At 40.2% G+C, this 15,023-nt stretch overlaps 1 protein-coding gene across 26 annotated transcripts in view; it reads right to left on the bottom strand.

Moving 5' to 3' along the window:
* Positions 1–15,023, bottom strand: part of AFF1 (ALF transcription elongation factor 1) — a 247,133-nt gene that overhangs the window by 33,525 nt on the left and 198,585 nt on the right. For all 26 annotated transcript variants that reach the window (XR_010156322.1, XR_010156321.1, XM_054683810.2 and 23 more), the window contains 3 exons: positions 12,182–12,236; positions 1,465–1,519; positions 1,302–1,339 (listed from right to left, as the gene is read on the bottom strand). Coding sequence is in view for 24 of the 26 variants with exons in the window: in XM_054683810.2 (XP_054539785.1) it covers positions 1,302–1,339; positions 1,465–1,519; positions 12,182–12,236 (148 nt within the window). In the remaining 2 variants the exon portion in view is untranslated. The remainder of the gene's footprint in view (positions 1–1,301; positions 1,340–1,464; positions 1,520–12,181; positions 12,237–15,023) is intronic.

Genomic DNA, 15,023 nt, shown 5'->3' with positions numbered 1-15,023 from the left:
CTATATAATTTCCTCACGGAAATGCTGCACCCAGTTTGTGGCCCTGTCTCCACTGGCAGCTGAAGAGCATAAGCTAGTGATGAGCAAAAGGGGATACACTCTCAATGTTACTCCTGCCTCAAATTTGTACCCCCGCTTGGTCTCTTCTTTTTCCTTTTCCTCCACTTTTAGAAGTTAGGCTACCTTGTCATGTTTTATGAGTCATCATAACCCACCAGAAATTACTGAACAAAATAAGATATAATTGAACAAGCAAACCTTATGAATCTGTAAGAGTGCACATAATCACATGGGCTTCCTCCACATTAACTGTAACATCCCCTGCATAATGGACAAGATTTTATTGCTAATGTCGTCTCTGAGTGGATGAGCACATCTCAAGTGAGTAAAATAACTTTGTCCATAAAAGGCAGGTACCTGGCATATTACCAGAGGAAAATATTATAAAAGAAGTTCAAATAGTTCATATTTTCAAAAATTAAATCATCACATTTCCTAAAGTATGGCTGGCTTATTCCATTTCCCATCACACTAAAATGTACTGCTGGTCATTTTGAAAAGCAGCTGAAACAATATGAAAATTCATGTAACTAAGAAAACAGGCATAATGGAAAATAAGTTCTGGAAATAACTGAGCTTTATTGAAATCAGCAAATCTGTTACCTCCATTAAAACACTGGGCTCGTCAGTTTAACTTTTCAAATATTGATTACCTAATACTGATGATAAATTGTATTTTAAGCTTGTTTGTAAACTCCTTTTTTGAGACACAGTCTCGCTCTGTCACCCAGGCTGGAGTGCAGTGGCGCGATTTCAGCTCACTGCAACCTCCATCTCCTGGGTTCAAGCGATTCTCCTGCCTCAGCCTGCCGAGTAGCTGGGACTACAGGCATGCGCCACCATGCCTGGCTAATTTTTGTACTTTTAGTAGAGACAGGGTTTCACCATGTTGGCCAGGCTGGTCTCGAACTCCTGACCTCAAGTGATCTGCCCACCTCGGCCTCCCAAAGTGCTGGGATTACAGGCGTGAGCTAGCACGCCCAGCCTGTAAACTCTTAAAAATCTTTAACATCTATACTGATGATGTAGATGAGTGTGGGGCTCTCGCTTCTATAGGGTTAACAACCTCCCTATGGCTGATTTAAGCTTCCAAAATATTAAACAGGTACTTTCCTTTTACTGTGATCCTTCAGCTCCTTCCCATGAAAAAAAATGTGAAAGTACTAAATAAGGCTTTATTTTTCCCATTTGGTAAAAAATTGCAAACATTCTGTACAGATGGGGAGAAACCCACACGGTACCTTGGAGGTGCAGATGAGGAGGGAGGCTTCTCTGGGGTCTAGGCATTCACAATAAGGGGAAGAAAGACCAGGAAAAGAACAAAAAACAGGTTAGAACAAGCAGCTCAGATCTGTTAGATGGATTTAAAAGGACTCCTGGTATTACAGGCTGTGCAACACTTACTTGTTCACTGTCACTGTCCTCACTGTCACTGAGCTGAAGGTCGTCTTCGAGCATGCTGGAATGGGCAGGGACACAGAGAAGAATGAATGTGAAATGATTTCTAACAACTTTTCTAGCATGTAAATAGAAAATATGCCTAATTAAACAAAGAGAGAGGATATGTGTAAGTTTTCTTTATTTATTAAAGGCTGTGATTTCCTGAAAATGTTAAGTTTTACAATTATACAATTACAATGTACGAATACAATTATAATTATACAATTATAACACAGAAACCAGTTAAGTGCAAGCCTCTTACCATCTCAAAACAGACTCTTTCACATGCTACAACACTGAAGCAGAACTACCACAAGACAAGGATTCGTTGTGAGCCCTGAGACTAAAGTCCTTCACTCCTAATCAGTGAGGTCAGGGTCCATGCAAACAAAACAAATGGGGAGGGATACATAATATACTCAATTACTTTCTTCCATAAGCTGTAACTGAACTAAAGTAGTTAGCCATTAAATGAATTAAAGTTGAATGAATGAATATTTGTAAAGCACTCAGAACAGTGCCAGGCACATAAAAAGTTCAACATTAGAATTAAATACACAGTAAGATGTATGATGCTATCAAGGCAAATATCACCCAACAGTGCAGTTACTTTACATTTCTGTCTAAAGGACATTATTAATAGTGAGCTTTATTTTTCACAATAAATTATTCTCTTTTGCCTATGTGAACACTGATCAATAGGAAGAACAGTAATACAAACGCGATTGTCTACAGATTATGTTTAACCTTATTGCTATTGTTTCAGTGAGGGAAAAAAAAAAACATTTCCTCAAACTTGGATTAATGTATCTGTAGGCATTCTGGCTTATGGTGAACCTAAATAGTAAAAAGCAAACATTTGTCAATCTGTACATGTGTTGTCAAATTTTAAAAACTCCACCGGCAAATTATTAGAGGTTAAAATCCTTCAGTATTTCCAAAAACACCTATTCAAAAATCTGACCAACAATTTTTACTGCAAAGCCATATCTACCACTGAAGAAAGCAGGCACGGTGTCTTTGGAAATCCTGGTAAAAATCACTATGTTTTCTAATGAAAATGAACGAAACTTGGCTGTTTCGTAAATGACCGCCTACATGAGGTGGTAATTCTGCCAAGAAACAACTTTCATAAATGTACTAAAAACATACTGGGATAAGTTTCTAAATAAAATGAAAACTGTTAGCAACTTGTAAATGTAGATCTTGCTCAATATTTATCTAACAGAAGCTAAATTCATATTTTTATTTCTTTTTGAGACAGGGTCTCACTCTGTTACCCAGGTGGGATCTTGGCTTACTGCAACCTCCGCCTCCTGGGCTCAGGCAATCCTCTTGCCTCAGCCTCCTGAATAGTTGGGACTACAGGCGCAGGCCACCATGCCCGGCTAATTTTTGTGTTTTTGTAGAGATGAGGTCTTACTATGCTGCCTAGGCTGGTCTAGAGCTCCTGGGCTCAAGTGGTCTGCCCACCTCAGCCTCCCAAACTGCTGGGGTTACAGGCGTGAGCCACCCTGCACAGCTAAATTCATATTTTTTCAAGGCTAGAAAATACAGCCTTCAGTCATAGGACTTGTCAGTTGGCAACATAATGGTATACAAAAAAAGTCACTCAACAGGTTTATTGCTAAATGGTGGCTGGGCTGAGATATACACAAACAAAAGATAAAAGATGTATCTTTGAAATAAATGTAAAGTATAATACAACCAGAAAAAAATCTGGCAAAGTGTATTCAGTATTAGTCACCAACCACAACAAAACAAAAAACTGACCTCTTTCTTAGTTACTAGGTTTGTTTTGAATAAAACTGATTTGCCTTAATTCCTGTAACATCAATGATCATGTAATCCAACCACATTTCCTGTTTTGAGCACAGGATTAAAAATTCTGTAACTTTCTCTTCTAGCTACCAAACATCTAACTTCCAAGAATATACTCTCCTAAAGTAAGTCAGAAAGTTAGAGAAAGTTCTGACTTTTGGCTCCACTTCCTCTTCAGGATAAACAGGCACCATGAAAATGCTGTCCCAGATTCTAAAAATTTTCCCTGCAGAGAATTACATAGATAGTAACAAAATAAGCCTACAGATACAAAACCTATTCCAAACCTAAAGAGTACGGACTGTGATCTCTGAAGGAAGATTGCAAAAGCTGTCTCCAAAGAAACACTCAGAAATGATAAACCAGTATGGTCAAACAAAACCTCTCCTCCCTCATTTGGGATGTATTGGGATTTATACATAAAGTATTTTACTTAATAAAAATTTGTGAGTATAATTTATGTGATAAAGAATAAACATATCTCACATGAGAATCAGCAGATATGTGTATTACTAGTGTCTGCTGGCACAGCCAAGAGTAACTACAAACTATTCCAGAAAGCATGATTTACTGTATCACCAGAGGTGGGTATCTCAACATAAACTAGCATGCTATTATTGGAGGAGAAAATGGCAGCAAGAAAAAAATTTTTTCTAAAGTTTTTGATTAAAAAACATGTACAACATCTACTTTTTTTAAGTTACAAGTCATAACTAAGTTATGCTAATATAGAAAATTAATCATGAATGCCATTAGAATTTTTTTTAAACAGAAAATCTATGTAGCTGAAGATAGTTTGATGACAGGTGAAGGATTTTTAGGCCTAAGGACAAATTTTAAAGGAATTTAAATTTCTTTTAAATTTAAGAGGCTAAGGTCCTCTGCCTGTCCCACAAACTGTATTTGAAGCCAAGCACATACTATATGTTAAGAATCAGTCCTTGAATGTGAAGAATGAGGAGATGAACTACAGCACACCTGGGTGAGCACCTCTGTCCCCATGACAAGAGAATCCAAATCTCTTAGACCCAGTCTCAGTCACGGCAATAAAGCCTAGGTCAAGAGAACAGAAAGCTCAATGGATATGCTGCTTCTTTCTCACCTATAAGTTTTTTTTGAATTAGGATCAAATCATTTTCACCTTTATATTCTGTCTAGAAACTGGTAGGTATCCTAAAACAGCAGGCTGAATGAATAGGACCCCTTTGTTGAATAATAGTATCATGTAGCTGTGCCCACTATGTGATCAGAACAGACACTGCTTATCATTACAATCCTGTGTGGTGGCTTTTGACCATCCCTTCACATTCTAAGGATGAGGAAAACAGCCACCTGACATGCCCAAGATCCCCTTGTTCTGGCCAATGTATTACACAATGGTTAGAAAACCCAACTGATGGAATTAAATCTAAATTCCAGAACCCACCAAGAGAGAGACTTTGATTTAAAATAAAACTACTTTCCTATTGGAACTCAGTATGTTATGTTTCCCTTATGAAGATAAATTAACTTTTAAACCTTATATACTTTAACTGGTCAAATAACAAGTTTCATTTCCAAATGCCAAGTCAAGGCAGTTATTTCAAAACATATACAACCATATTACCTACTTTGACACTGTTCAAAAGAAGCCAAATTGCTCAGGTAAAGCAACTCTTTACATGTAGATTTAATCACATTTTACATTTGGTTAGGTAAACTTTTTGCTTACAGGTAACAAACAATTCTCAAAACCCTTTGTACAACTGCATTTTTCAGGCAGCTGTTCTAGCAAAGCTTAAAGAGCCACATACAGGTTCTGGCAGACACGCTGCAGTGAGTCAACCCGATTGCTACTGTGTGAAGACATAAAGACAAGTCGCCATTTATTTTCCATTTCTTAGTATTGGGCTTGCCCAAAGCTTTCACTGCCAATATTTTGTAACATCTCAATTCAGACTCAAAAAGTATTTACATAACCTTATTTCTTGGCTTAACATTTCTTAAGATCACTTTGAGAAAGAGTAAGTGCTCATAGTAGTTATTTCAAATTAGTAAGTCACAGCCATGGTATCAGGTGTGCTAAAAATAATAAGAAAAGTAACACTTTTCGGGAACCACTAACAAGTATGTGAGAATGTGTAAACTTATAGAATCTCACAAATCTGAAACTGATCCGGGGATAGGATGGGCAATGGCACACAAGGCAGGAGAAAGAGGCTGGGCTCCAGAGCACATCCAGAATCCCAGGATTTTTTTTTTCTTTTTCAGACAAGGTCTCACTCTGTCGCCCATGCTGGAGTGCAGTGGCACCATTATGGCTCACTGCAAACTCTTCGCCGTCCAGGTTCAAGTGACCCTCCTACTTAAGCCTCCTGAGTAGCTGGGACTAAAGGTTTGTGCCACCATGCTTGGCAATTTTTTAAAGAAATCTTTTGTAGAGACGAGGTCTTACTATATGCACAGGCTGGTCTCAAACTCCCAGGCTCAAGCAGTCCTCTCATTTCAGCTTCCCAAAGTGTTGGGATTACAGGTGTGAGCCTGGCCCTAGAATCCTGGCATTTTCAAAGCAATCAGGCTCTGATTCCTTTCTTGATGTATGCCAGAAATAAGGACTGCCCGTGCATTCTAAGAGATGGTGGGAGGTTACAAATTACGAAGCAGGCTAAACGAAGAATAGATGAAAAAGTGAAAAGGTAGATCTCCAGCAGTTGTGACACAACATATAATAGGAACTCTCCAAATGGTGACAATAGTTAGAAGGCAGAATTCAAGTTCACGGGAAACTTTCCACAGGAATTATGGGTAACAAGATAGAGGGGAAATTGACTCTACATGATTAACTCTAGTGAAAGAGGTTAATGGTTGATATGATAAAAATGGTGCTGGAGTTATAAAAGATTATTTAAACTCCATGGACGAAGTGAAGATTATCTGATGTCAAATAAGGAAATGAGAAAAATCACAAGAGTGTAAATGAGGGAAAATCTGAAGTTAAATCAGTAGATTAAATCAGTAAGTATGACAAGGTAAAAGAATGATATACTTTTAACAGAAACAAAATCTAAAATATTACTCTAAATCATGTCTATTAAATACTGTGTATAGGTATTCAATCAAGTTTATCGTGTAGAATCTTTCCTTCTGCATTTATTCTGAGCACTTACTATGTGCCAGGCACTGCTCTAGACCCTATGGCTACAACTCTGAGCCGAAAAATATCCCCGCTAGTCTAGAGGAGGAAGACAACTAAAATACACCATTTCTCAATGGGTAACAAGCCTGTGGAGGGAAAAGGATAAAAGAGAAAGGATGGCTAGAGGTCACTCTCTTATACAGGGTAGTTAGGGAAAACTACTGATAAAGGCCACCCCAGGTCACAGCTGAAAGGAGGGAGAGAGCACAATGCAAGTCTTGTGGGGAGAGTCATCACAACACCAAAAAGAGCAGGGAGGCCAAGGCTGCCAGAATGGAAAATGGACATGTGTGTCAGGGACGGGCCGTGGTAGGGGACAGGTTATGGAGGTTCTTGGAGGCCCTTGCTAGGAGGCAGGAATGTTAATATGCTTGTGAAAGTGGACCACACCTTGTTGGTTTAACAGCCCAGCATCCCACAGAGAGGGTAAAATACACTACCCTTAAGGCTAAGATTCCTAGCAAATTAAAATATATTTTATTCAATCTTTCAATCTACGTTTAAATTAGCCTAGGGTCACTTATTGTAGTAAATTAGCAGTTATGATGTAAAATGACACTTAAAGGGACCCTTAAGGGCTCCCCAAATCCAGGTTTTATATATGCAAATGAGCTCTTTCAAAGTAATCACTTAAAAAAAAGACTCCCTCAGGTTTTCAAAAGCTTTCAAAGCCTACAGCATAATCTGTCAAGCCCCTTTCAAGGTGGCAAATAGTCTCTGCCTTTCTCTTATCAAATGTCACCCTCTCTGGGAGACCTTTCTGGACCCCTCTTTTCCCTGAAGTATAACTACTATCCAAAGAATTCCTCTCAACCCTGTCACTGTCACATCCCTTGCTCTGTATTATATGCCACCTACAGTTTGTTACAAAATATTTTGTCTTATTGACCACAGTTTCTCCAAGTACCTAAAGCAGCACCAAGCACACAGCATGTGGGGGCCGGGCACAGTGGCTCACGCCTGTAATCCAAGCACTTTGGGAGGCCAAGGTGGGCAGACTGCCTGAGTCCAGGAGTTCAAGACAAGCCTGGGCCAAACAGCGAAACCCCGTCTCTACTAAAAATACAAAAATTAGCCAGGTATGGTGGTGTGTGCCTATAGTCCCAGCTACTCGAGAGGCTAAGGTGGGAGGATTGCTTGAACCCAGAAGGTGGAGGTTGCAGTAACTGAGGTCACCCCACTGCACTCCAGCCTGGGTGACAGAATGAGACCCTGTCTCAAAAAAGGAAAATAAAAAGTGAGATCAACACTTAGTGAAAAACATTTTAATAAATGTTCTATGATGGTGAAGGCTTAATGCAGATCTACAAATGTACAAATAAACCAGCACAAATGTTTGTTCCTTGTTTTTGGGAAGCGGAAGAACTGTGAATAAGGGATGTAGATATTACTTCAATGTCAAGTTCTAAGCTTTACACATGGGGCAGATTTCTACTACTTCCATAATATTTATCAGCAAATTGTACTCTCAGTTAGATCTGCCATTGAAATATCCAGGTTCAAACAGTATAAGCTAATATTTGAAAACGAGGAAAAATTTAATTTCCTTAGGCTAAGCATGATTTAAATATGCTACAAGTAAAGCATGTCTTTGGACTTAATTCTAGAACATTTCAGCTGACACTACTTACATCCTGATGTGACAATTTTATATTACAATAAACAGAATGAGTCTTCCCTTGCTCTTTACCAAAATATTTAAAAGCCAACAATGTTGTGAGTAAAAGTTGAAAACTCAGGCTCATTTGAAAAGGTATCAGACTCACCCCAGTCTTTATTAACTTGGCAACAGTCTTTCTCATGCAACTCGAGGGACAATCCCAATCTCAGCCTTCACATCCACATATCTCCCTCACTTCAAAAGAAACCTTCCACATAAGTAATAAATATTTCAAATTGCTATAATGACTAATTTCTGTCTCTTATTTTAAGTAAGTGTTGATTTCAGAGGCCAAAAACAAGAAAAATAATGGAGGGCACCTTTTTGTAAGGACTTGGCAATTTTGGGGTAGGGGAAGAATCAAGTTAGCTAGAATATACAAATAAATTGCTTTTTAGTTTCTAAAATATTAACATTTTTGTCCTCTTTCAGAGGCTGACAAATGCACTGACACCAGTAAACTAAATCTGGCTGCACAGAAAAAGAATTGTCCACAATTATATGAAGGTCACAGTTACTGTACAGAAAAAGGAAATACTTTATACTTTGTCCTCAGCACTTCACAGATCTAAGCCTTGGAAAGGAAGAGGATTCCAAAACCAAGAGCCCTTAAACAAATACACCCTCTCTTAAACTTAGGGGCAAATTGCACTAACATCCTAGCTAATCAGTTACCTACAGAACTTTACAGAAGGAATTCATTATTTGAGAAATAACTACATCTCAAACTACATGCTGAACCATTACATTTAATTTCACAACTACATCCTTCTACCACGTTGCTACCCCCTAACCATATCTGAGTTAATACAGACCACTCGCAAGCTTATCCTTTACTACTGGGCCTCTCTTTTATCCTCTTATATGTCCTATTCCACTTGTCTAAGGATTCCCAAGTCCTCATAACTCTGAAAGAAAAAGCATTAAGACCTAGATTGATTTTTTAAATCAAAGTGTAAATGACCCTGCAATTAATAATTTTTTCTGATATTCAAAATGCATTAGAATATCTCCCCAGCACTCTATGTGCCACTCAAATAGCTTAACTGCATGTCAAAGAACCCTAATGCTGACAATAGATCAAATCAACCCGCGAGCACTAAGAGATTTGCCACACAAAATCTGAAACGACTGCAATTTGCCAATTAATTGGGACACCACTTTCTTCTAATCTCCATTAAAAGTGAGTTCATAAAAGTCATTCCTTTTTCCCAAGGATACATTTCATTTTGGCACTTATCAATATCACCACATCTACCCCCCACATAATCACCAAGTCCACACAACCCTCATTATCTACTCGGCCTCAGTATCACTTCTCTTCTGTGTTACTCTTACCTCTCCTCCCTTCCACTAGGTCCTACTTCTACCTTCTGTAAATCTATTAGGATCATCACAAATATTCTTTCCTAGATAATTTTATATGTACTAAATTAATAGTTTTTATAAAGCAAACACTACGTGTCACAAGATATACTTGTTAGCTACTTTCAGGCACCTCTGATTTGAGTGGTTTAACACTGCTATCAAGAAAACCACTCATTTCACTGAGCAGTGTCATCACAGGAATGGTCTGTCTCTGAAAGTCTGAAAGCTGATGGAAATTGGAGTGGTAGGGTGTGACTTTTGCCTGCTCAGTCTGAGGCTACCTCTCAGGCGTAGATCAGACCCAGCTGCCTTTCTTCCTCTATCCACAGGCGAGAGACACAGTCACTACCCAACTTCGGTGCAACTGCTCCACCCACTCTACTCCTGGGAGAGCTCCTCCCCTCTATGCTTACAGTCAGTTGGGATACCTAGGCTTTAACGTCCCTTCCTGGCTGCCCCAAAGACAATGGTCAGGGCCTTTTATGGTCTACAGGGCTTGACAACCAACCATCACAAAGAAATACCTGGTGTAAAACCCTGGGGAGATTACAGAGCTTCTACAGAATTCTTACAGTTGTGGTCCTTGATCTGCAGATTCTACTCCTTACCAGCCATCAACTGGTTTAACAAACCTCCTCCCTTCCTTAAATGTAATCCATGTCAGTGAGTCTACAGTCTTAGAATTTAGCAGCCAGTAAAATTTCCAAAAACATAAAGGAAGTGTGGTGGTGTGTGCTGGTAATCCAGCTACTCAGGAAGCTGCGGCAGGAGGATCACTTGAGCCCAGCAGTTTTAAGACAAGCCTGGGCAACATAGTGAGACCCTGTCTCTAAAAATATGTTAAAACATAAATATGTAAAAATTAAAAAGGAAAAAAAGAAAAGGTGAAAGGCAAAAGGGAAGGGGAGCCGGGCATCATAGTAGCCTGTGCCTGTAGTCCTAGCTACTCAGGAGGCTGAGGCAAAGAATTATTTGAGCCCAGAAGTTTGAGGCTGCAGTGTGCTATTTGGGTTTGTGAAGAGCCACTGCACTCCAACCTAGGCAACAAAGCAACCTTGTCTCCAAAAAGAAAAAGAAAAAGAAAAAAAGAGGCTAAGTGTGGAAGCTCACATCTGTAATCTCAGCACTTTGGGAGGCTGAGGCGGGAGGACTGCTTTAGCCCAGGACTTGGAGACCAGCCTGGGCAACACAGGGAGACCCCACCTCTACCAAAAAAAAAAAAAAAAAAAAAGCCAGGTGTGTCCCTATAGTCTGTAGTCCTCTGTACTCCAGCCTGGGTGACAGAGCAAGACCCTGTCTCAAAAAAAAAAAAAAAAAAAAAAAAAAAGGGAATAACAAAAGGTAACATTTTACTTTCCCAGCAAAAGGCATTAAAAACAACAACAATAAAAACCTCATCATCTACCAGTATCACAAATAAAATACATTCTTACCACATGCACAAAACCCATCTTTCAGACCAAAAAAACAAAAACACCTCGTCTTCTTGTTCCTTTTCCCCTCATTTCACAAAGTACATTAAGGAATTGGCACTTGGGAAACAAACACTTAACCCAGACCCACATTTAGTCATGGCAAGGAGATAAAATAACCTCTCCAGCTCAATATATAGTTTTTTAAATAATCCATAGCAATCCCCACCTTCCAAAATACATGGAACAAATATTGTGCCTAAAACTAAAGGAAAGTTGGAGCTTAAACTCCTGGGCCACCTGAAATCCTGAGACTAGCAACACAGAGTCAGTGACAGATCAGATACTGGAGGAAGGCCTCCTCACTTAGTCCCTATGACCACCTCTTGTCATATGAAAGTAAAGTAGTAAGAGTTCAATACCATCAAGAAATGACAAATTGGGTCAAAATGCCAATTTAAAAATCTTTAATATGCAGTCTAAAATGTTCCAAAAACCCAAAATATATCTGGACTTACTGGCCTTAATAAAGAATAGCTGGGCAATAAGATTAGCTCTTTATTAGTAAATTAGGCCAAAAAAGGGCGGAAAATCTTCAATTGTGCACATCCCCCAAAACTTGTTTCCAACAGCTAAAGCTATTAAAGAATGACATCTTAAAAGCAAAGGCCTTCTATTCCCAGAGTTAAAATGTAAATAATGGCTCAAAAACCCTTTTTCCCCCTCAAGAAGACCTTTTACCAAACTCTCCAATGGTACACAGACCTTCAACAGGGGGACTTAATCCAAATATTAGGCCAGGTGCAGTGGCTTACGCCTGTAATCCCAACACTTTGGGAGGCTGAGGCAGGCGGATCACTTGAGGTCAGGAGTTCGAGACCAGCCTGGCCAATATGGTGAAACCCTCTCTCTACTAAAAATACAAAAATTAGTCAGGCATGGTGGTGGGCACCTGTAGTCCCAACTACTCAGGAGGCTGACGCATGAGAATTGCTTGAGCCCGGGAGGCAGAGATTGTAGTGAGCCGAGATCATGCCACTGCACTCCCACCTGGGCAACAGAGTTAAGACCCCATCTCAAACAAACAAGCAAAAAAAATTAATGTGGGCCCTTTCTTCCCTTTACAATGCAGCAGTCTTATTAATGTCATTACATAAAGGCAGAAAAATCTAAGCAATGCATTGCCATGAGACATTACAATTTCATACTACAAATTTTTAATACACAAAAAAGCATTTCACTTACGATGACGTTCCTTGCTGAGAATTTGAGTGAGTTTTTGAAGATGTATCATATTGTTCTGTGGGGGAGAGAAACGTCAGAGCAGCACAATGACACATATTTACAAGATCCTTAGTTGTAAGTTCTTTTATGTCGGTCCCCAGTTTTTACCTAAACACACTGCACTTGGTAAATCTTACCATTATAAGATGACATTTATGTTACTTCTAGAGAGAATGCTTGGTTCAGAATCAAAAACCTCTCGGCCGGGCGCGGTGGCTCACGCCTGTAATCCCAGCACTTTGGGAGGCCGAGGCGGGCGGATCACGAGGTCAGGAGATCGAGACCATCCTGGCTAACACGGTGAAACCCCGTCTCTACTAAAAATACAAAAAATTAGCCGGGCGTGGTAGCGGGCGCCTGTAGTCCCAGCTACTCGGGAGGCTGAGGCAGGAGAATGGTGTGAACCCGGGAGGCGGAGCTTGCAGTGAGCCGAGATCGCGCCACTGCACTCCAGCCTGGGCGACAGAGCGAGACTCCGTCTCAAAAAAAAAAAAAAAAAAAAAAAAAAAAGAATAAAAAACCTCTCAACAGGCCAAAAACACTGAAAATATTGCTTGCAGCATACCCTATCTATGACGCCAGGAACTTACCTACCTGTTGGAAGACCTCCCTGTCCTTGACAGGGGTGGAGGCCCACATGGAAGCACTCTGCCAGGGCTATGCTCCCAGCGCCCTGGGCCCCATGTGACTTTACAAAGATATTAGTGATTTGTTATCACTCTCTTTAGACAGCCCTGTCCTAGGTGCTCTCCATCCCACCTGTCCCTTCATTATTCAACTCCCCACCTGCAATTCATTCATTCAGCAGCTATTTATAGACTACCTCATAGATACCAACATGTTTAAGGCATTTGGCCCTGTCCTCAGAGAGCTCACTGTTGACTGAGGGACATGAAACGGGTCCATAAATATCTATAATCCAAGGCACTGTGAGATTAAGTACACAAGTCAATACATAAATTAACTGCCCTGGGAAATCACAGAATGGTTGCTCTCTTGGTAACACCAAAGGCAGCAAATTAAAGAAAGAACAAAATGAATTGTATCACAAAGGACAGCCAAGATTCTGGCAGAGTGATGCTGGCAAGAGAGAGAGGACAGTGGGAACAAACATGAAGAAGAGGGTCTGAGTTTGGAAAGGGCAGGGCTGAGGTGCAGAATCTGTGCTGGACAGCACTGAAACAGGTGGAAGCAGATTTCAGAGGGCTCTGAAGGCCAGGATGGGAAGTTATGACTGTATTTGCTGGGCTATGAGACACATCAATGATCTAAACAGAACATGACACAGTGATTCCTCAGAAGGATTACTCTGGTAGTGCTACCTGGCATAACTTAGAAGGGAGCAGGAAATGTTACGTGTGGAGGCAGCTGCATTTGTCTAGACATGAGGTAATAGGGACCTGAAACAGAATTGGAAGTGAAAAAGAAACATGGGTACCTTTTAGGCAGGGCTGAATGACATTTCCCACAAATGTCATGTGGAGACCCTTGCATATTTGCAATTAGTCACTTTACCCTCATGGTGGCAGCAGCTCTTATATGATATATTCAAATGGCCTCCCCTCTGTCTAGAAAGCTAGGACCAAGACTCCAAAGAGAGGGGCAGAGGCCCCTCCTCTTCAGACCATTCACAGGGACTCCACATGATCATCTTGCCTGGGTTCTAAATTCCACAGGGTCTGGGTTTTGCAATTGTGGACATATAACACTAGGGCATCCAAGTAAAATCCCCCTACCTCCCCTCTCCAGAGACTCTAAAACCTATGTACCAGTACCATAAGATCAAGTGTTGAAGAAATCAGAGTTGACTTGCTGGGCATACTTTAAGAAATGTTTGTCTTCTCTTCACTGAAAGCTATATCCATCCATACCCCACCATCCTCTTCATCCTACATACAACAAACTAGATCCCTCTTTTTCAGGTCACATTCTCCCAAAGATAAATAAGGCTCCCGGAATAGCAGAATAAAGTGACAGCAGCATAAAAGATGTGGGGGTAAGCAGCTGGTGAGCCAGGACCTCCAGGAGACCCACCAATGTTGGACAATTTCTCATCAGAGTAACAAGGAATTGACCCACATTACTGCATAGGGCAAGAGGATGATCCATCCCTGGCCAAGAAAGTGCTTACCAGTTCATCTTCAACTATATTTTGCTAAAAGGGGAAATCAAATGGTTTAATGGACTAAAGGTTCTTTCTAAACCATGAGTTAGCAATAAAACAAACCATGAGCAACCCCGTGAAAGACATGCCACCTGCATGACCAGCAGCCCAAGCAGACCGAAGGTGGGGGCAGAGTGGTGCATAGCAACCCCATCCACGGCTGAGCTGGTGTTCTGCCTTCAGACCTGTGCACACTCCACTGGTCTGGGCTAGCTGCCAAGATGTGGAGAAAAAAGATTTCCCAATCTTCCCAAGCAGCCATCCATTTCAGTTAATTTTACCTAGCTACTCATACAATACTGTAGCAATATAGTTGGGTTTATTTATCTGCATTTTGGGGAAATTTTAGTTATGACTTCTTTGCAAGATCTTATTCAGTATCTCTACAGCAGGGAACAGCAAATTTTATCTACAGAGGCCAGACAATAAATATTTTAGGTTTTTTGTGCTATACTTTGTAGAATAATAGATAAATGGGTGCAGCTATGTCCCAATAAAACTTTATTTACAAAAACTAGCTGCAGGGCAGATTTAACCCTCAGGCTGAAAAAGAATTACATGGCAAACAAATATAGTGGGGCTAGACAAACTGTATGTCATATTCCTTATAAAAATTTCTTAGTTTTGTTTTTTAAAACA

This window comes from Pan troglodytes, chromosome 3 (assembly GCF_028858775.2).
Source record: "Pan troglodytes isolate AG18354 chromosome 3, NHGRI_mPanTro3-v2.0_pri, whole genome shotgun sequence".
Classification (NCBI taxonomy): Eukaryota; Metazoa; Chordata; class Mammalia; order Primates; family Hominidae; genus Pan; species Pan troglodytes.
This window is presented reverse-complemented; position numbering and strand designations above follow the sequence as displayed.